The sequence below is a fragment of the Pseudopodoces humilis genome, chromosome 31 (genome assembly GCF_049639895.1).
Source record: "Pseudopodoces humilis isolate 2021_Gansu_Grassland_sample_001 chromosome 31, ASM4963989v1, whole genome shotgun sequence".
Taxonomy (NCBI): Eukaryota; Metazoa; Chordata; class Aves; order Passeriformes; family Paridae; genus Pseudopodoces; species Pseudopodoces humilis.
The window spans coordinates 2802388-2824387 of record NC_142230.1 but is presented as its reverse complement, the minus strand read 5'-3'; the positions used below and the strand labels follow the sequence as shown (position 1 = coordinate 2824387).

At 52.0% G+C, this 22000-nt stretch overlaps 1 protein-coding gene across 1 annotated transcript in view; it reads right to left on the bottom strand.

The window, feature by feature from the left end:
* Positions 1–1240: 1240 nt before the first annotated feature.
* SNX27 (sorting nexin 27) overlaps positions 1241–22000 on the bottom strand; it is a 40767-nt gene continuing 20007 nt past the window's right edge. The window contains exons 2-10 of the mRNA XM_088068472.1: positions 14264–14495; positions 12413–12605; positions 8967–9031; positions 8325–8429; positions 7139–7217; positions 4033–4196; positions 3356–3445; positions 1512–1661; positions 1241–1309 (exon numbers count right to left, since the gene is read on the bottom strand). Of these exons, the coding sequence (XP_087924598.1) occupies positions 1241–1309; positions 1512–1661; positions 3356–3445; positions 4033–4196; positions 7139–7217; positions 8325–8429; positions 8967–9031; positions 12413–12605; positions 14264–14495 (1147 nt within the window). The remainder of the gene's footprint in view (positions 1310–1511; positions 1662–3355; positions 3446–4032; positions 4197–7138; positions 7218–8324; positions 8430–8966; positions 9032–12412; positions 12606–14263; positions 14496–22000) is intronic.

Below are 22000 nucleotides of genomic sequence, written 5' to 3'. Positions count from 1 at the left end.
CCCAGGGATTTGGGATGATCCCAAATAAATCCCAGGGATTTGGGATGGTCCCAAATAAATCCCAGGGATTTGGGATGGTCCCAAATAAATCCCAGGGATTTGGGATGATCCCAAATAAATCCCAGGGATTTGGGATGATCCCAAATAAATCCCAGGGATTTGGGATGGTCTCAGGGATTTGGGATGGTCCCAAATAAATCCCAGGGATTTGGGATGGTCCCAAATAAATCCCAGGGATTTGGGATGGTCCCAGGGATTTGGGAACGCAGTCCAGGTACAAATCCAAGGTGTGGGGTTGGTAACGATCCCAAATAAATCCCAGGGATTTGGGATGATCCCAAGTAAATTCCAGGGATTTGGGACAACCCCGGGATTTGGGACCATCCCAGGGATTTGGGACAATTCCGAGATTCGGGATAATCCCAGGATTTGTAACAATTCCGGGATTTGGGACAATCCCAGGATTTGGGACAATCCCAGGATTTGGGACAATTCCAGGATTTGACAATCCCAGGATTTGGGACAATCCCAGGATTTGGGACAACCCCAGGATTTGGGACAATTCCGGGATTTGACAACCCCAGGATTTGGGACAATTCCGGGATTTGACAATCCCAGGATTTGGGACAATTCCGGGATTTGGGACAACCCCAGGATTTGGGACAATTCCGGGATTTGACAATCCCAGGACTTGGGACAATTCCGGGATTTGGGACAATCCCAGGACTTGGGACATTCCCAGGATTTGGGACAATTCCAGGACTTGGGACATTCCCAGGATTTGGGACAATCCCAGGATTTGGGACATTCCCAGGATTTGGGACAATTCCAGGATTTGGGACAATTCCGGGATTTGTGACCATCCCAGGGATTTCTGACAGTCCCAGACTTTGACAAGCCAGGGATTTGTGACAATTTCGGGATTTGGGACAACCCCAGGAATTTATGAGAATCCCAGGATTTGTGACAACCCCGGGATTTGCGCAGCCGCAGCTCCAGGCGCTGGGGGCTCCGCGGGATTCCCGGGAATGTGGGCTGGGGATTCCCGGGAATGCAGGATGGGGATTCCCGGGAATGTGGGCTGGGGATTCCCGGGAATGTGGGCTGGGATGTCGGGAATGTGGGCTGGGGATTCCCGGGAAGGCGGGATGGGGATTCCCGGGAATTTGGGCTGGGGATTCCTGGGAATGCGGGCTGGGGATTCCCGGGAATGCAGGATGGGGATTCCCAGGAATTCGGGCTAGGGATTCCCGGGAATTCGGGCTGGGGATTCCCGGGAATTCGGGCTGGGGATTCCCGGGAATTCGGGCTGGGGATTCCCGGGAATTTGGGCTGGGGATTCCCGGGAATTTGGGCTGGGGATTCCCGGGAATGCGGGCTGGGGATTCCCGGGAATGCAGGATGGGGATTCCCGGGAATTTGGGCTGGGGATTCCCGGGAATGCGGGATGGGGATTCCCGGGAATTTGGGCCGGGGATTCCCGGGAATTTGGGCCGGGATGTCGGGAATACCTCGAGCTGCCCCTCCTCGGTGCAGGCGTGCAGTTTGAAGTGGCGGATGCTGATGGCAGAGATGACGTGGCCGCGGCGCCGCGAGTCGCACGAGCAGTGCGGGAACGTGATCTCGTTGTACCCCTCGCACGAGCGCAGCATCGTCAGGTACTGCCGGGATAACCGGAATGGGATAACGGGAATGGGATAATGGGAATGTCGGGATAACGGGAATGTGGGATAACGGGAATGGGATAACGGGAATGGGATAACGGGAATGGGATAACGGGAATGGGATAACGGGAATGGGATAACGGGAATGGGATAACGGGAATGGGATAACGGGAATGGGATAACGGGAATGTGGGATAACGGGAATGGGATAACGTGATCTCGTTGTACCCCTCGCACGAGCGCAGCATCGTCAGGTACTGCCGGGATAACGGGAATGTCGGGATAACGGGAATGGGATAATGGGAATGGGATAATGGGAATGTGGGATAACGGGAATGGGATAACGGGAATGTGGGATAACGGGAATGGGATAACGGGAATGGGATAACGGGAATGGGATAACGGGAATGTGGGATAACGGGAATGGGATAACGGGAATGGGATAACGTGATCTCGTTGTACCCCTCGCACGAGCGCAGCATCGTCAGGTACTGCCGGGATAACCGGAATGTCGGGATAACGGGAATGGGATAACGGGAATGGGATAACGGGAATGTCGGGATAACGGGAATGTGGGATAACGGGAATGGGATAACGGGAATGTGGGATAACGGGAATGGGATAACGGGAATGGGATAACGGGAATGTGGGATAACGGGAATGGGATAACGGGAATGGGATAACGGGAATGTGGGATAACGGGAATGGGATAACGGGAATGTGGGGGAATAACGGGAATGGGATAACGGGAATGTGGGATAACGGGAATGGGATAACGGGAATGTGGGATAACGGGAATGGGATAACGGGAATGGGATAACGGGAATGGGATAACGGGAATGGGGTAACGTGATCTCGTTGTACCCCTCGCACGAGCGCAGCATCGTCAGGTACTGCCGGGATAACGGGAATGTCGGGATAACGGGAATGGGATAACGGGAATGGGATAACGGGAATGGGATAACAGGAATGGGATAACGGGAATGTGGGATAACGGGAATGGGATAACGGGAATGGGATAACGGGAATGTGGGATAACGGGAATGGGATAACGGGAATGGGATAACGGGAATGGGATAACCGGAATGTGGGATAACGGGAATGGGATAACGGGAATGTGGGATAACGGGAATGGGATAACGGGAATGGGATAACAGGAATGGGATAACGGGAATGGGATAACGGGAATGGGATAACGGGAATGGGATAACGGGAATGGGATAACGGGAATGTCGGGATAACGGGAATGTCGGGATAACGGGAATGGGATAACGGGAATGGGATAACGGGAATGGGATAACGGGAATGTCGGGATAACGGGAATGTGGGATAACGGGAATGTGGGGGGCACTGGAGTGCCGGGCACCGGGAATGCCAGAGGCACCAGGAATGTGGGGGGCACCGGGAATGCTGGAGACACCGGGAATCCCAGAATTCACCGGGATTCTTTGATTCACCGGGATTCACCGGGATTCTGGGATTCACCGGGATTCTGGGATTCACCGGGATACAGGCATGGGCAGGGATCCCAGCATTGGGAATGCGCTGGGTAGAGCTCAAAGCTGATCCCATTCCACAGCGGGGACGTTCCCGCTGTTCTCCCAGGGCTGGAGAAATCCACGGATTCTCTGGATAACCCATTCCAGAGCCTCTTCCCGGCCGCATTCCCGGGAAAATCCGGGATGACTCACCATGACCATCTTCCTCTGCTCGCAGAGCTTCTGGAGCTGGTAGGATTTCTCCTCGGCTTTGATGTAGCCTTTCTTGACGTCATCAACGGCCTGGGAGCCAGGAAAAAAAAGGGAAAAATCCAGGAAAAATCCAGGAAAAATCCGGGAAAAATCCGGGAAAAAATCCAGGAAAAAAAACGGGAAAAATCCAAGAAAAATCCGGGGAAAAAAAGGGAAAAAAACGGGAAAAAAATGGCAATTCCTCAGCTGGTGGAGCCCTTCCGGTGAGCTTGAGCTCAATCCAATAAAACCAGTTGGAATTCCCAAATTTGGGATCAAGCCTTGGAGCCAACCGCCCTTCCAGGACTTTTCCTGACCTGAATGAGCGTTCCAGAGAAATTCCAGGTGGGAATTCCAAGCTTGGGGCGCCTCAATCCCATAAAACCAGGTGGAATTCCCAATGTTGGGATCAACCCTTGGAGCCAACCGCCCTTCCAGGACTTTTCCTGACCCAAACGGGGATTCCAGAGGAATTCCAGGTGGGAATTCCTCATCGTGGAGAGCGCTTGGAGCGCCTCAATCCCATAAAACCGGGGAGAATTCCCCATGTTGGGATCAACCGCTGCACTCCACCACCTTCTCCCATCGGAAAGGAGCATTCCAGGAGAATTCCAGCTGGGAATTCCGGGCGGGAATACCTGGTGGAAGAAGTAGGCGACGGCCAGGTCGTTGTCGTTGAGCAGCGCCTCCTCCTCGGTGGTGAAGAGCCACTTGCGCAGCGTCAGGCACGTCCCCGGCACCGCCGACGTGTAATTCTGCACGTACAGCTTGTGGGGAAACTCGTTGGGAGCCAGCTTCCGCACTGGGAAACACCGGGAATGCCGGGAAAATCCCGGGAAACACCGGGAAAATCCCGGGAAAATCCGGGGATGGAGGGGTCAGGGCATGGGAAGGGGAGGGATGGAGGGAGAGGCAAAAAAAATCGGTGTTAAAATGGGATTTTGTCACTGGGAACCTTCCAGAATGATCCCAAATCCCTCCAGAATGATCCCGAATCCTTCCAAAATTACCCTGGATCCTCCAGAATTATCCCAAATCCTTCCAGAATTATCCCTAAAGCCTCCAGAATGATCCCTCCCAAATCCCTGGAATCCGGAGGAACATCTGGAAGTGTTTCTGCACGTACAGCTTGTGGGGAAACTCGTTGGGAGCAGCTTCCGCACTGGGAAACACCGGGAAACACTGGGAAAATCATGGGAGATTCACAGGAGAATCATGGGAAAATCATGGGAGAATCCCGGGAGAATCCCGGGAGAATCCCGGGAGAATCCTGGGAAAATCATGGGAAAATCCCAGGAAAGTCATGGGAAAATTACAGGAAAATCATGGGAAAATCCCGGGAAAATCATGGGAGAATCATGGGAAAATCCCAGGAAAATCCCGGGAGAATCATGGGAAAATCATGGGAGAATCATGGGAAAATCCCGGGAGAATCCCAGGAAAATCCCGGGAAAATCATGGGAAAATCCCGGGAGAATCCCGGGAAAATCCCAGGAAAATCCCGGGAGAATCCCGGGAGAATCATGGGAAAATCCTGGGAGAATCCTGGGAAAATCCCGGGAGAATCATGGGAAAATCCCAGGAAAATCCCGGGAGAATCATGGGAAAATCCCAGGAAAATCCCGGGAGAATCATGGGAAAATCCCGGGAGAATCCTGGGAGAATCCTGGGAGAATCATGGGAAAATCCTGGGAGAATCATGGGAAAATCCCAGGAAAATCCCGGGAAAATCGGGGGATGGAGGGGTCAGGGCATGGGAAGGAGAGGGATGGAGGGAGAGGCAAAAAATCGGTGTTAAAATGGGATTTTACTGCTGGGAGACTTCACAAATTGCCCCAAATCCTTCCAAAATTATCCCAAATCCTTCCAGGATGATCCAGAATCCTTCCAAAATTACCCTGGATCCTCCAGAATGATCCCAAATCCTTCCAAATTTATCCCAAATCCTTCCAGAATGATCCCAAATCCTTCCAAATTTATCCCAAATCCGTCCAGAATGATCCCAAATCCTTCCAAATTTATCCCAAATCCTTCCAGAATGATCCCAAATCCTTCCAAATTTATCCCAAATCCTTCCAGAATGATCCCAAATCCTTCCAAATTTATCCCTAAAACCTCCAGAATGATCCCAAATCCTTCCAGAATGATCCCAAATCCTTCCAGAATGATCCCAAAGTCTCCAGAATGATCCCAAATCCTTCCAAATTGATCCCAAATCCTTCCAGAACGATCCCAAATCCTTCCAGAATGATCCCTCCCAAATCCCTGGAATCTGGAGGAACTTCCTGAAAATCCCAGGAGTGTTTCTGCACGTCGAGCTTGTGAGGGAACTTTTTGGGAGCAACTTCTGCACTGGGAACGGCCTGGAAATCCTGGGAAAATCCCAGAAAAATCGTGGGATGTTGGGGTCAGGGCATGGGAAAGACGGGGATTCCAGGAGAGGCAAAAAATCCGCATTAAAATGGGATTTTACCACTGGGAACCTCCAAAAATGATCCCAAATCCTTCCAAAATGATCCCAAATCCTTCCAAAATGATCCCAAATCCTTCCAAAATGATCCCAAATCCTTCCAAAATGATCCCAAATCCTTCCAAAATGATCCCAGATCCCTCCAAAATGATCCCAAACCCTTTGGAAATGATCCCAAAAGCCTCAAAAATGATCCCAAAGCCCTCTAAAATGATCCTGGACACTTCCAAAATGATCCCAAAATTCTCCCAAATGATCCCAAATCCCTCCATGATGATCCTCAGATCTTCCAAATGATCCCAAAATTCTTTGGAGGGGCAATTCCGTGGGATCCTGGAGATCCCGGGCAGCATTGGAATGGATTTAATTCCTTATATCCTCCTTTTAGAGGGGATTTAAGGAATTAAAAATGATCATTTGAGGAGCTAAAAATCCCTGGAATCTCGAGGAACATCCCTAAAATCCTCTCCCAACGCCGGGATGGGAATCCAGGGATGGAGGTTCCGGCTGGGAATGAAACCTCAGCTCCAAATCCCAAATAATCCCCATCCCAAATAATCCCCATCCCGCGGTGCGACCACGCCTCCATCCCAGGGAATCCATCCCAGGAACCCTGGAAATTGGGAATGCTGAGGGAATCCAGGATTGAGCAGAGCCAGGAAAGAGCCCAAATCCCTCAGAATTCCACAGCCAGGCCTCAAATCCATCAGGACCCGGGATGAGGGGGGAGAAGGGATCGGGATCTGCTCCCAGGGAAAAAACGGGATCAGGATTTCCATGGGGAAATGGTCCAGCTTGGATTCTTGGGAATATTTCCCCATGGAAAAGGCGGTCAGGTGTTGGATGGGGCTGCTCAGAGGAGGGCAGAGCCCTCATTCCCGGGAATTATCCCAAAAACTCCTGGAAGCGGCACCCGGGGGAGGGGATTTGGTGGGATTGGCCCAGGGGGCTTTTCCAGCCGGGACAATTCCCCATCCCTGGAAGTGATCCCTGAATTCCAGCTGGGAACAACCTGGGACAGTGGGAAGTCCCAAGATCCCGAAGATCTTTAAGGATCTTTCCAGGATTCCCTGTCCTGGTTAAACAGGATTTTAGGGATAAACCCCTCCCTACCCCAGGTTACTCCATGGATTCCCTGGAATCCTCCAGGCTGGAGCCTGGGCTGGTGGGAGCCGTCCCTGCCCCAGCAATTCCACAATCCCTCCCTGCGGATCCCCCTCCATTCCCACTTTTCCAGCTTTTTCTCCCCAAATCCCGCGGAATTCCGGGCTCACCGAAGGAGTGGTTGATGACCTCGAAGAGGGCGAAGTAGTTGGCGGTGACGCTGTCCATGCCCACCTTGGCAGCCACCGCCTGGAAAACGCCGGGAAAACGGGATCAGCCTTCCCGGGAATTCCCTGACCACGGAAAACCCGGTTGGAACTCTGCCAGGAATTCTTCATTCCCGTTTCGCTCCCCCCCACCCCGCCCCCATTCCCAGGGATTTCCAGGTTGTGGGGGTTCCACGATTCCAGCCTGGATTCCCGAGGGAAAAGGAGTGGAAAATTCCCGTCTGGGATTATCCCACGGCCAAAAGTCGGTGTGGAATTCCATGGGTTGTGTGCTGGACACCCCCAAATCCCGTTTATCCGTAGGATTCTGGAATTCCTGCTCTTTTCCAGAGGAATTTTCATCTCTTTTTCCAAAGGGTCTCCCGTGCGTTATTTTATTCCCCGTAATCCACGGATCTAGGGGATCCCAATCCTCAAAAAATGGGGGAAAATCCGGGTGGGAAAGGAGGAAAATCCAGGTGGGAAAGGAGGAAAATTCCAGGTGGGAAAGGAGGAAAATTCCAGGTGGGAAAGGAGGAAAATTCCAGGTGGGAAAGGAGGAAAATTCCAGGTGGGAAAGGAGGAAAATCCAGGTGGGAAAGGAGGAAAATCCAGGTGGAAAATTCCAGGTGGGAAAGGAGGAAAATTCCAGGTGGGAAAGGAGGAAAATTCCAGGTGGAAAAGGAGGAAAATTCCAGGTGGGAAAGGAGGAAAATTCCAGGTGGGAAAGGAGGAAAATTCCAGGTGGGAAAGGAGGAAAATCCAGGTGGAAAATTCCAGGTGGGAAAGGAGGAAAATTCCAGGTGGGAAAGGAGGAGAATTCCAGGTGGGAAAGGAGGAAAATTCCAGGTGGAAAATTCCAGGTGGGAAAGGAGGAAAATCCAGGTGGGAAAGGAGGAAAATCCAGGTGGAAAATTCCAGGTGGGAAAGGAGGAAAATTCCAGGTGGGAAAGGAGGAAAATTCCAGGTGGGAAAGGAGGAAAATCCAGGTGGGAAAGGAGGAAAATTCCAGGTGGGAAAGGAGGAAAATTCCAGGTGGGAAAGGAAAATTGAGGTGAGGGGAAGGAAATTCCAGGTGGGGGTGGGGAAATGGAGTTGAGGGGATGGGAATTCCCGGTGGGAAGGAAATTCCAGGTGGGAATGGGCTCACCTGGTACACCTGGTCCGTGGTGCTGTTCTTCTTCACCCTGACCGTCACCGTGGTGACGTCCGGGAGCGCCACCCGCAGCTCCACGTCGGAGACGCCGTTGTAATTCTGGGAAAATTCCCCAAAAAAAATCAGGGAATGCCGGTTTTCCAGAGATCCCTTCAAATCCCCCAGCGGGGTGGGAGGAGGGATGGGGTTGGATTCTTCTCCTGAGGGACAGGATGAGGCTCCCGCTGGGATATTTGGGGAGATTCCCCCATGGAATGTGGGGTTTGGAGGAATTTTGGGAGCTCGGGGTGCCTCAATCCCATAAAAAACGGTTGGAATTGTCCCAAAATCCACGGATGTGGCACCTGGGGACACGGATAGGGGTGGCCTTGGGGACAACTGGACGTGAGGAGGTCCAAGGGGTTTTCCAACCTCGGTGATTCCATGATTCCGTGGGGATTTTTCCATGGAATTCTGTGGGACCGAGCCTCAATCCCACTAAAAACCGTTGGAATTGTCCCAAAACCCATGGATGTGGCACTTGGGGACAGGGATCAGGGGTGGCCTTGGGGACAGTTGGGCAGGAGGGGTTTTCCCACCTTGGCGATTCCATGGAAGAGTTTTTTCCATGGAATTCCGCGGGATGACGTCACCCACCTCGTCCGACTCCGACAGGAATTCCTGCATGATGTCGCTCTCGCCGATGACCCGGATGGAGCACACTGCGGGACACACGGAATGGCACCGGGAATGGCACCGGGAATGGCACCGGGAATGGCACCGGGAATGGCACCGGGAATGGCATTGGGAATGGCACCGGGAATGGCGCCGGAAATGGCATTGGGAATGGCACCGGGAATGGCACCGGGAATGGCACCGGGAATGGCACCGGGAATGGCATTGGGAATGGCACCGGGAATGGCACCGGGAATGGCACCGGGAATGGCATTGGGAATGGCACCGGGAATGGCACCGGGAATGGCACCGGGAATGGCACCGGGAATGGCACCGGGAATGGCACCGGGAATGGCACCGGGAATGGCACCGGGAATGGCATTGGGAATGGCACCGGGAATGGCACCGGGAATGGCACCGGGAATGGCATTGGGAATGGCACCGGGAATGTCACCGGGAATGGCACCGGGAATGGCACCGGGAATGGCATTGGGAATGGCATTGGGAATGGCACCGGGAATGGCACCGGGAATGGCATTGGGAATGGCACCGGGAATGGCATTGGGAATGGCATTGGGAATGGCATTGGGAATGGCATTGGGAATGGCACCGGGAATGGCATTGGGAATGGCACCGGGAATGGCACCGGGAATGGCATTGGGAATGGCATTGGGAATGGCGCCGGGAATGGCATTGGGAATGTCACCGGGAATGGCACCGGGAATGGCATTGGGAATGGCACCGGGAATGGCACCGGGAATGGCATTGGGAATGGCACCGGGAATGTCACTGGGATCCGCAGGAATGGCCCCTCCAGGGCATCCCAGCAACCCCTTCCCGTCATCCCAACCCATCCCGAGGGGATTCCTGCACCTGGGTCACCTCCTGTGACCTGTCCTGTGTCACCTCCTGTCCCCAGTGTCCCCAGTGTCCCCCCTGTGTCCCCCCAGTGTCCCTCAGTGTCCCCAGTGTCCCCCCAGTGTCCCCCCAGTGTCCCTCAGTGTCCCCCCAGTGTCCCCCCAGTGTCCCCCCAGTGTCCCCCACTGTCCCCAGTGTCCCCCCAGTGGCCCCTCAGTGTTCCCAGAGTCCCCCCAGTGTTCCCCCAGTGTCCCCCCAGTGTCCCCAGTGCCCCCCCAGAGTCCCCTCAGTGTCCCCCAGTGTCCCCTCAGTGTCCCCCAGTGTCCCCCCAGTGTCCCCTCAGTGTCCCCAGTGTCCCCCAGTGTCCCCCCAGTGCCCCCCCAGTGTCCCCCCCGTCCCCCCCCAGTGTCCCCTCAGTGTCCCCAGTGTACCCCCAGTGTCCCCCCAGTGTCCCCCAGTGTCCCCTCAGTGTCCCCCAGTGTCCCCCCAGTGTCCCCTCAGTGTCCCCAGTGTCCCCCAGTGTCCCCCCAGTGTCCCCTCTCCCCGCAGTGACCCCCCAGTGTCCCCCCAGTGTCCCCCGTGTCCCCCCCGTGTCCCCCCAGTGTCCCCCAGTGTCCCCCCAGTGTCCCCTCAGTGTCCCCAGTGTCCCCCCAGTGTCCCCTCAGTGTCCCCCAGTGTCCCCTCAGTGTCCCCTCAGTGTCCCCCAGTGTCCCCCCAGTGTCCCCCCAGTGTCCCCAGTGTCCCCCAGTGTCCCCCCAGTGTCCCCAGTGTCCCCAGTGTCCCCAGTGTCCCCCCAGTGTCCCCAGTGTCCCTGTCTCCCTGCCATGTCCCTCTGTCCCTCCATGGATCCCGACCCTCTCCAAGGAGGATCCCGGGAGCTCCAGCCCAGAAGCCCCAGACGGAGCCGGAACGCCGAGGGGAATCCCGGGATAGCCCGGGAATGCCGGGGAGGGGCTTGGGATGAGGAGGGGTTTTGGGATGAGGAGGGGTTTTGGGATGAGGAGGGGTTTTGGGATGAGGAGGGGTTTTGGGATGAGGAGGGGTTTTGGGATGAGGAGGGGTTTTGGGATGAGGAGGGGTTTTGGGATGAGGAGGGGTTTTGGGATGAGGAGGGGTTTTGGGATGAGGAGGGGTTTTGGGATGAGGAGGGGTTTTGGGATGAGGAGGGGTTTGGGATGAGGAGGGGTTTTGGGATGAGGAGGGGTTTGGGATGAGGAGGGGTTTTGGGATGAGGAGGGGTTTTGGGATGAGGAGGGGTTTTTGAATCCCGTAATTCTGGGATAAGGAAGGATTATTGAATCCTGGGATGAGGAAGGATTGTGAATCCCGGGATTCCGGGATAAGGAAGGATTGTGAATCCCGGAATTCCGGGATAAGGAAGGATTACTGAATCCCGTAATTCTGGGATAAGGGAGGATTGTGAATCCCGGAATTCTGGGATGAGGAAGGATTATTGAATCCCGGGATAAGGAAGGATTGTGAATCCCGGAATCCTGGGATGAGGAAGGATTGTGAATCCCGGAATTCCCGGATAAGGAAGGATTGTGAATCCCGGAATCCTGGGATGAGGAAGGATTGTGAATCTCGGGATTCCGGGATAAGGAAGGATTGTGAATCCCGGAATTCTGGGATGAGGAAGGATTGTGAATCCTGGAATTCTGTGATGAGGAAAGATTATTGAATCCCGGGATAAGGAAGGATTGTGAATCCCGGAATTCCCGGATAAGGAAGGACTGTGAATCCCGGAATTCCCGGATAAGGAAGGACTGTGAATCCCGGGATTCTGGGATAAGGAAGGACTGTGAATCCCGGAATTCCCGGATAAGGAAGGACTGTGAATCCCGGGATTCTGGGATAAGGAAGGACTGTGAATCCCGGAATTCCGGGATAAGGAAGGACTGTGAATCCCGGGATTCCGGGATAAGGAAGGACTGTGAATCCCAGGATTCTGGGATAAGGAAGGACTGTGAATCCCGTAATTCCGGGATAAGGAAGGACTGTGAATCCCGTAATTCCGGGATAAGGAAGGATTGTGAATCCCGGAATTCCGGGATAAGGAAGGATTATTGAATCCCGGGATAAGGAAGGATTGTGAATCCTGGAATCCCGGGATAAGGAAGGATTGTGAATCCCGGAATCCCGGGATAAGGAAGGATTGTGAATCCCGTAATTCCGGGATAAGGAAGGACTGTGAATCCCGTAATTCCGGGATAAGGAAGGATTGTGAATCCCGTAATTCCGGGATGAGGAAGGACTGTGAATCCCGGAATCCCGGGATAAGGAAGGATTGTGAATCCCGTAATTCCGGGATAAGGAAGGACTGTGAATCCCGTAATTCCGGGATAAGGAAGGACTGTGAATCCCGGGATTCCGGGATAAGGAAGGACTGTGAATCCCGTAATTCCGGGATAAGGAAGGACTGTGAATCCCGGAATTCCGGGATAAGGAAGGACTGTGAATCCCGGGATTCCGGGATAAGGAAGGACTGTGAATCCCGGAATTCCGGGATAAGGAAGGACTGTGAATCCCGGGATTCCGGGATGAGGAAGCATTCCAGGCAGGCTCCATACCCTTCTCCAGGTACTCCTCCAGGCCCCTCCTGCGGGCGTCCAGCTGCTGCTCGGACAGCGAGAACGGCCACTTCCCGGGGAGGCGCGGGAAGGTGAAATTGGCGAATTCCCGCTTCAGGTTCTGGTGCAGGATGGCGAATTCCCGGTAGCGCTTGGAGCACAGCTGCCGCCCGGCCATGTACACGTTGTACACCTGGGAACAGCCCCAAAAATTCCCAAAAATCCCACTCGGATCGGGAGAGGGGTTTGGGGGAAGAGGGAAATGAGGCTGGAGCTGCGGGAGGTCACTGCTGGTCACGGTATTCCAGAGGATCACGAACGGCAAATCTTGGGATTCAGGACTGTGGATACTTCCCGTGGGACACAGAGAGATCCCAAACTTCCCATTTCCCATAAAAAACTTGGGATTCAGGATCGTGGATACTTCCCGTGGGACACTGAGAGATCCCAAACTCCCCATTTCCCATAAAAAACTTGGGATTCAGGACTGTGGATACTTCCTGTGGGACACTGAGAGATCCCAAACTCCCCATTTCCCATAAAAAACTTGGGATTCAGGATCGTGGATACTTCCCATGGAATGCAGAGATCCCAAACTCCCCATTTCCCATAAAAAACTTGGGATTCAGGATTGTGGATACTTCCCATGGGACACTGAGAGATCCCAAACTCCCCATTTCCCACCCAGAGCCCCAAATTTTGGGATTTAAGTTCCTGGTTCCTCCCTATGGAATGCAGAGATCCCAAACTCCTCATGTTCCATCCAAAACTTGGGATTCAGGATCGTGGATACTTCCCATGGAATGCAGAGATCCCAAACTCCCCATTTCCCATAAAAAACTTGGGATTCAGGATTGTGGATACTTCCCATGGGACACAGAGAGATCCCAAACTCCCCATTTCCCATAAAAAACTTGGGATTCAGGACTGTGGATACTTCCCATGGGACACTGAGAGATCCCAAACTCCCCATTTCCCATCCAAAACTTGGGATTCAGGATCGTGGATACTTCCCATGGAATGCAGAGATCCCAAACTCCCCATTTCCTATCCAAAACTCCAAAACTTGGGATTCAGGATTGTGGATTTTGGGGAAAACTCTGCTATTTTGAGGAAGAATCCAGATATTTAGGGAAAAACCCCACTTTTTTGGGGAAAACCTTGTTTTTGGGGAAAAACTTACTAATTTGAGGAAAAATCCAGATATTTAGGGAAAACCCCTGTTTTTTTGGGAAAAACCCTGCTTTTTTGGGGAAAACACTGCTTTTTTGGGGAAGAATCCAAATATTTAGGGAAAAAAAACACTTTTTTGGGGAAAACCCTGCTTTTTAGGAGGAAAACCTGGCTTTTTGGGGGAAAACACTGCTTTTTTGGGGGGAAAACTGCTTTTTGGGGAAAATTCTGCTATTTTGAGGAAGAATCCAGATATTTAGGGAAAAACCCTGGGGTTTTTTTTGGGAAAACCTGGCTTTTTTGGAGAAAACCCTGCTTTTTGGGGGGAAAACACTGCTTTTTTGAGGAAGAATCCAGATATTTAGGGAAAACCCCTGCTTTTTTGGGAAAACACTGTTATTTTGGGGAAAACCCTGCTTTTTTGAGGAAAAATCCAGATATTTAAGGAAAACCCCTGGTTTTTTTGGGAAAAACCTAGCAACTTGAGGAAAAATCCAACTATTTGAGGAAAAACCCTGCAGTTGTGAGGAAAAACCCTTCTATTTAAGGCAAACCCCCACGATTTTAGGGCACACCCTGCTATTCAGTGCCAACAACCGCCACAAACAAACAAAACCCCTTGGGAAATGCCCCAAATCCGTGGATTTTCCCCCCATTCCCGAGGGGAAAAAGCCTCACCACGAACTTCTCTCCGCTCTGCTCCACGTGTTTGTAGGTGGGGATGGAGATGGGCACCGCCTGTTTCTCGCTGTAGTCGTAGAAGGGCGGCCCCAGCGGCTCCTCGGGAGGCTCCAGGCTCTCGGCCTCGTGTGGCGGCACCGAGAGCACCGTGAGCACCAGCTCCTTCTCCCCGGCGCGGATCAGATCCACCACCTGCTTGTGCGTGGCTCCTTCCACGTTCACGCCGTTCCTGCATGGAAAAATAGCCCAGATTCCCATGGATCACATCCACCGCCTGTTTATTGGGGCTCCTTCAATATTCACCCTGTTCCTGCATGGAAAAATATCCCAGATTTTCATGGATCACATCCATCACCTGCTCATGACAGAGCCTTCAACATTCACCCTGTTCCTGCATGGAAAAATATCCCAGATTTTCATGGATCACATCCACCACCTGCTCATGACAGAGCCTTCAACATTCACCCTGTTCCTGCATGGAAAAATATCCCAGATTTTCATGGATCACATCCATCACCTGCTTATGAGGGAACCTTCCATGTTCCCCCTGCTCCTAAAGGGAACAGATCCCAAATTCCCATGGATCACATCCACCACCTGTTTACTTGGGCTCCTTCACCATTCTCCCCATTCCTAAAGGGAAAAATATCCCAAATTTTCATGGATCACATCCACCACCTGTTTACTGGGGCTCCTTCACCATTCACCCCATTCCTAAAGGGAAAAATATCCCAAATTTTCATGGATCACATCCACCACCTGTTTACTTGGGCTCCTTCACCATTCTCCCCATTCCTAAAGGGAAAAATATCCCAGATTTTCATGGATCACATCCACCACCTGTTTATTGGGGAATCTTGAATATTCACCCTGTTCCTGCATGGAAAAATATCCCAAATTCCCATGGATCACATCCATCACCTGCTTATGAGGGAACCCTCCATGTTCACCCTGTTCCTAAAGGGGAAAATATCCCAAATTCCCATGGATCAGATCCACCACCTGCTTGTGCATGGCTCCTTCCCTGTTCACACCGTTCCTAAAGGGAAAATATTCCAAATTCCAATGGATCACATCCACCACCTGCTTACTGGGGCTCCTTCCACATTCACACTGTTCCTAAACGGAAAATATCCCAGATTTTCATGGATCACATCCACCACCTGCTTATGAGGGAACCTTCCATGTTCCCCCTGCTCCTAAAGGGAACAGATCCCAAATTCCCATGGATCACATCCACCACCTGCTTACTGGGGCTCCTTCCACATTCACACTGTTCCTAAAGGGGAAAATATCCCAAATTTTCATGGATCACATCCACCACCTGTTTATTGGGGAACCTTGAATATTCACCCTGTTCCTGCATGGAAAAATATCCCAGATTCTCATGGATCACATCCACCACCCGCTTGTGCATGGCTCCTTAAACATCCACCCCATTCCTAAAGGGAAAAATATCCCAAATTCCCATGGATCACATCCACCACCTGTTTACTGGGGCTCCTTAAACATCCACCCCATTCCTAAAGGGAAAATATCCCAGATTTTCATGGATCACATCCACCACCTGTTTACTGGGGCTCCTTCACCATTCACCCCATTCCTAAAGGGAAAAATATCCCAAATTCCCATGGATCACATCCACCACCTGTTTATTGGGGCTCCTTCCACGTTCACCCCGTTCCTAAAGGGGAAAACATCCCAAATTCTCATGGATCAGATCCACCACCTGCTTGTGCGTGGCTCCCTAAACATTCACCCCATTCCTAAAGGGAAAAATATCCCAGATTCCCATGGATCAGATCCACCACCTGTTTATTGGGGCTCCTTCCACATTAACACCGTTCCTAAAGGGGAAAATATCCAATTTCCATGGATCACATCCACCACCTGTTTATTGGGGAACCTTCAACATTCACCCTGTTCCTGCATGGAAAAATATCCCAAATTCCCATGGATCACATCCACCTACTTGTTTATTTGGGCTCCTTCCATGTTCACACCATTCCTAAAGGGAAAATATCCCAAATTCCCATGGAAGTGCTGAGGACATTCCCAAGCCACCTCCAGAGAACATTCCTGACATTCCCAACAGCCCCACGGCCTGGATCTGGCTTTGTCCAGCAAATCTGGATCCAACCTTGCTCAGGAAAACTCATCCCAATCCATCCCAAACCTCCCAGAATCCCATGGGAACACTGAAGATTCCTGGATATTCCAAGAACCCCAGGGCACGGATCTGGATTTGCCTGGAAAATCTGGATCACACCTGCTCAGGAAAGCTCATCCCAATCTGCTCCAAATTCCTGGAATCCCACGGAAGCACTTTAGACCAAAAACTCTCCCAAACAACTTCTGGAACATTCCTGATATTCCATCTGGCTTTGCCCAAAAAACCTGGATCACACCTTGGCCAAGCTGCCCAGGAAAACTCATCCCAAGCAATCCCAAAATATTCCTGAGAGCTCCATGGCCTGGATCTGGCTTTGCCCAGAAAACACGGATCAAACCTGCCCTGGAAAACTCATCCAAACCAGCCCCAAACTTCCCAGAAACACTGGAAAATCCCATGGAAACACAGTAAATATTCCCAAGCCACCTCTAGAACGTTCCTGACATTCCCAAGAGCTCCATGGCCTGGGTCTGGCTTTGCCCAGAAAACCTGGATCACATCAGCTCAGGAAAACTCATCCAAACCAGCCCCAAACTTCACAGAAACACCGGAAAATCCCATGGAAACACAGAAAATATTCCCAAGCCACCTCTAGAACGTTCCTGACATTCCCAAGAATCTCCTGGAAGGGATCCAGCTTTTCCCAGAGAATCTGGATCACACCTTGGCCAAGCTGCCCGGGAAAACTCGTCCCGGTGAATCCCAAAGCTCCCGAAATCCCAAGACATTCCCGAGCTGCCTCGGACACGAGGGATCCCTTCCACAAAAGTTGTTTGGAATTTCTCGTCGCGGTGACGTCACCACAGTCCCGATTCCCACCGAGGAATTTCTCCACCCAAAAGCCTGGAATTGCCCTGGAATTCTGTGCTGCTCCCAGGATCCAGAGTGGGATTTGGCCATCAATCCCCAGCTCTTGAAGGGAAGGGAACAGCTTTTTTTGGGATGAGAGTTTTTGGGATGAGGGATTTTGGGATGAGGGATTTTGGGGTGAGGAGTTATTTGGGATGAAGAGGGATTTGGGGGGATTTTTCCATTTTTATGGAATTTTTCCTTACAGGAATCACCCTGGAAAGGTCAGATCTCTGCTTACAAATCCAGGTATGAAAATTCCAACTTTTCCAAGAGCTGGAAAAGTTTCCTCCGGCTCCAACACTACCCAAGGCTATCCAAACCCGTTGGAGCTTCCGTATCATTCCAGGGAAAAGGGATAATAGAGCACTCGGAGGGGCAGGACCCAGAATTCCCAAAAAGGCATCACTCCATTCCCAAAAATGCCGGCTCCCAGAGGGTGTTCCCGAGCTCGGATGCTTCCCTGCTGGTGTCTCCAAGGAGCAGGAGTCAGAACTTCGGGATAAATCACCATGGCAACCGAGGCCGGAATCCAGGAATGTTAAATCCAGGATCCGCGGGATCCAGGAGCCTCTTCCCAAGAAAAAGGAATGCTGGGATGTTTTGCTCCTCAAGCTTCTGCCTCTGTCTGGAGCTGGAAAATGGATCCAGGCATTGCTGGGATCCTTCAGGGAATCCAGGGAATGCGAGGTCCCTCCGGAAAGGACATCGAGATCCAAGGGGCGACACCCGATCCAAGGGATCCTTCCCGCTGGGAAAGCGGATCCGCAGCCTCTTCCGTGGGGTGGGAAATGGAGGAGAGCCATTCCCAGCAGCATTCCAGGAACAACTTCCTCCAATAAATCCCTTCTTTGGGAATGTGGAAAGGTTCCACCCGGAGTGGGAGGTACCGGCACATCCCGCTGCAGGATGGGGGAGCCTCCTTCCCCTTCAATCCAGAGGGATTCAATGGAGCTGGAGTTTGGATTTCTCATGGAATTCCTCTCCCAGGGGCTCACAAGTGTTCCCACCACTCCTTTTCCAGGGAGCTGGGAAGAAGCTCCTCAGCCCAGCGCGATATTCCCTGGATGCATCGGAGACAGCGGAAAACATCTCATCCACCAGCTGGGCTGGGATCCGGGAATTTTCCATCAGGAGCTGCTGGGAGATCCTGGGATCTGGGAATTTTCCGCCGGGAAGAGCAGGAGCTGCTGGCAATGGCTGGAGATCCTGGGATCTGGGAATCTTCCATCGGGAAGAGCAGGAGCTGCTGGAAAAGCCTGAGGATGAAGCAGAACTCCCATCACACTGACACGGATGAGCAAGGGCCCCATGGCACGGAAAACATTCCGGGGTTCCCGTTCCCACTGGGACTGAGTCATTTTCCACCAGGACTTCGGAAAATTCCCTGACCCGGGGCCTATCAGGGGAATTCACTGTGAGGAACTGGGCAAGGAGCATCCTGGAGATGGAGATCCTTGGGACTGGTTTGCTGAAGGATCCGAGAAATTCCAGAGGAAAGGGAAGGGATGGGGAAAGGAAGGAATGGGAAAAGGAAGAGGAATCAGCTGGTGATCAGAAGGACTTTTGCTTCCACTTCCAATCCACTTCCTAAATTTTCCAAGAAGATCCCCCCTCAGAGCCTCTGGACAAGGAAATTCCCGCTGCCATTCCCGAGGTGAATTCCCAGCAGCGCCTCTGGCGAGCAGAACACCGGGAATGTGCCGAGCCAGCAGCTCTGGCACTGAGACCATTCCGGACTTTTCCAAGGCAGAGCCGGCTTTTCCCATCCCATAAAACAGGAACTGAGCCCACGGAGAGAGGGAGAGTCCAATCTCCTCAGGGAAAAGCCTTCGGCCTCGCACACGAATGTTGGGAAGACGCCGATTCCGAGGGTTATTCCAGCAAAACCTGACACCTTCCCAGGGCTGCGCCTGTTCCAGACGTTTCCCTGAGTCTGGTGGGATCCAGGATCCCCCAGCCCACCCAAATCCGGCTGTTTTCCCACTCAGTGCCAGGATAAATCAGATAAATCCCTTTTTTCTCTATTCCGTCCTTTCCAGAGCTTCTCTTCCCGGTGGACTGGTGATGATGGAGATTCCAGCACTAATCAGGAGATCAATTAGCTCCCCTTGTCTGTCTCGGTGGCCCTGGAGATTCCGGAGCATTCCAGAGCCTCGGGATGACAAAGGGATTTGCTGGGTGCTGGATCCGGGAGGGAGGGATGGGAAAAGGACCCGGAGCAGGCGCAGGAGCATCCAGGCAGCACCTGGAGCATCCGTTGGTGTCGGATGAGGATCGGGAAGAGTGGTTTTTTTCCATGGGAAAAACGCTGGGATGGGTCATCTCCGGGGTTTTCCGGGATAGGGATGAGCTGTGGGGTGCCAGAGCCACAGGTGAGCACCCACATCCCAAAGATCCCCCACAGATCCCAGCGGGAATTCCACGGCGCTGGAACAACCTCCTCGCTCGGGCTCTTCCTCCCCAAAAATTCCCCTCCTCGGAGCCGATCCGCTGGGAATTCCAGGAGGTGGGAAGGCAATCCTGCATGGAATAAACACCCTGAACATCCCAAATCCACCCAGGCGCCTCCTCCCGGAGCTCCAGGGCCTGGATTTCGGGGAGTTCCCTCCGGAGGAACCGGGATGGCTGGGAGAGCGGATGGGCCCCCCCCGTTTCCCGCCCTGTTCCCGGTGAAAGGAAGGGAAATTGGAGCTATTTTGGGAATCCCGGGTTATTGTTTCCTCCTCCGGCCGCGGCGCCGCCGTGCAATTCCAGGAGTTGGGATTTTAACGGATCCGAGGAAAATCAGGGTGCTCCGGGGGTGGGGGGGTTCCATGCTGCTGGAATGGAGCCTGGGATTTTGGGGTGGTTTCTGCAGCAAAAGATGGGAATGCTGGAATATGGGAATTTGGTTGTGTCGGAATATAGAAAAATATTGGAATATAGGGATGTTGGATTATGGGAATATGGGTATATTGGAATATAGGGAAACAGGAATACAGCAGTGTTGGAATAGCGGGATATCGCAATACTGAAATACTGGAATATCAAAACACTGGAATATTGAAACATAGGAATACAGAAATATTGGAATGCAGGAATACTGAAATATAGGAATATTGAGATATTGGAATATTGAAATATTGGAAAACAGGGCTATTGGGAAATTGAAACATTGGGATACAGGAACACTGCATTATTGGAATACTGGGATACAGGAACACTGCATTATTGGAATACTGGGATACAGGAACACTGGATTATTGGAATATTGGGATACAGGAACACTGGATTATTGGAATATTGGGATACAGGAACACTGCATTATTGGAATATTGGGATACAGGAACACTGCATTATTGGAATACTGGGATACAGGAACACTGCATTATTGGAATACTGGGATACAGGAACACTGCATTATTGGAATACTGGGATACAGGAACACTGCATTATTGGAATATTGGGATACAGGAACACTGGATTATTGGAATATTGGGATACAGGAACACTGCATTATTGGAATACTGGGATACAGGAACACTGGATTATTGGAATACTGGGATACAGGAACACTGGATTATTGGAATACTGGGATACAGGAAGACAGGAATGTGGCAAGAACCTGGCAGCCCTAGAGGACACAGGGACAAATTAAAGCCACTTTTCCCAGAAAATAAGTGGATAAACCAAGAGGAAATTCCCAATCCTTCCATCTCCCATAGGGATACCAGGGATTGAGAGAGCACGAGCAAACCCCCTCATTAACCATCATTAACCGCAGGGATTAATTATTTCACACACCATGCCCCAGTCCTCACCTGGCACCAGCCACTGAATCCCAAAATTCCAGCACCAAGCTCCAAACCTCACTCTCATGCCAAACTCAGCGTTTTAAATTGTTCCCCAAAACACCCAAAAATGAGGGAAAATTTCACCCCAATGCCCACAAAACCCTCCCCCCTCGGCCTGGGAACGCTGCTCCCCCAGTTTGCTCATCCAGGTGCAGAATTCCCCCCGCTCCCAGCGCTTCTCCCGCAAGGAAAAAATCAAAGAATCGGGAATTTGGGTCAGCTGGGACAGAGCCAAATCCCAGCTGGGATTTCTGCAGGATTCACCGGCCATGGGCAGGTCCTGACAGCTCCTCACACCCCTTGGACTTCCAGAGCTGGCAGCAAAACATTCCTGCAGCTCGGAAATCCCTGGAATTAATCAGTAATTGGACTTAACCAACCCGGAGCGAAGTGCGACCGAGGGAGGATCCGGAGGGATCCCTGAAAACCAGCCCCCATGCTGGGATTTGAGGGATTTCAGCCCAAAAACAGACACAAAGTTTAAGGTTTCTTTGGGGGAGAAAGGAATTTCCACACAGCAGGAATATTAGGAAGATTTCCATGGGAAGGGGTTTTCTGGGTCAAAGCTACAATTTTGGGTGTCAAAAAGCAGCAGTTGGAGAACACAAGATCCAGGAATGAGAAGCAAGTGACTCCAGGCTGGAATCCAAGGGATTTAGCCCTAAAAATGCTCTCCTGACCTCCCCAGAATGGTCCTCACATTGAAATCCAAGGGGTTTAATCCCTAAAAATGCCCCCTGCCCTTCTCTAGCAATCTCCAGGTTGAAACACAACGGGTTTATCCCTAAAAACGCCCCCCAGGAGGGTCCCCATGTTGAAATCCAAGGGATCCCCCTTCAGAGGCTCCTGTAAGATCCCCCAAAAACCCCCAGCGAG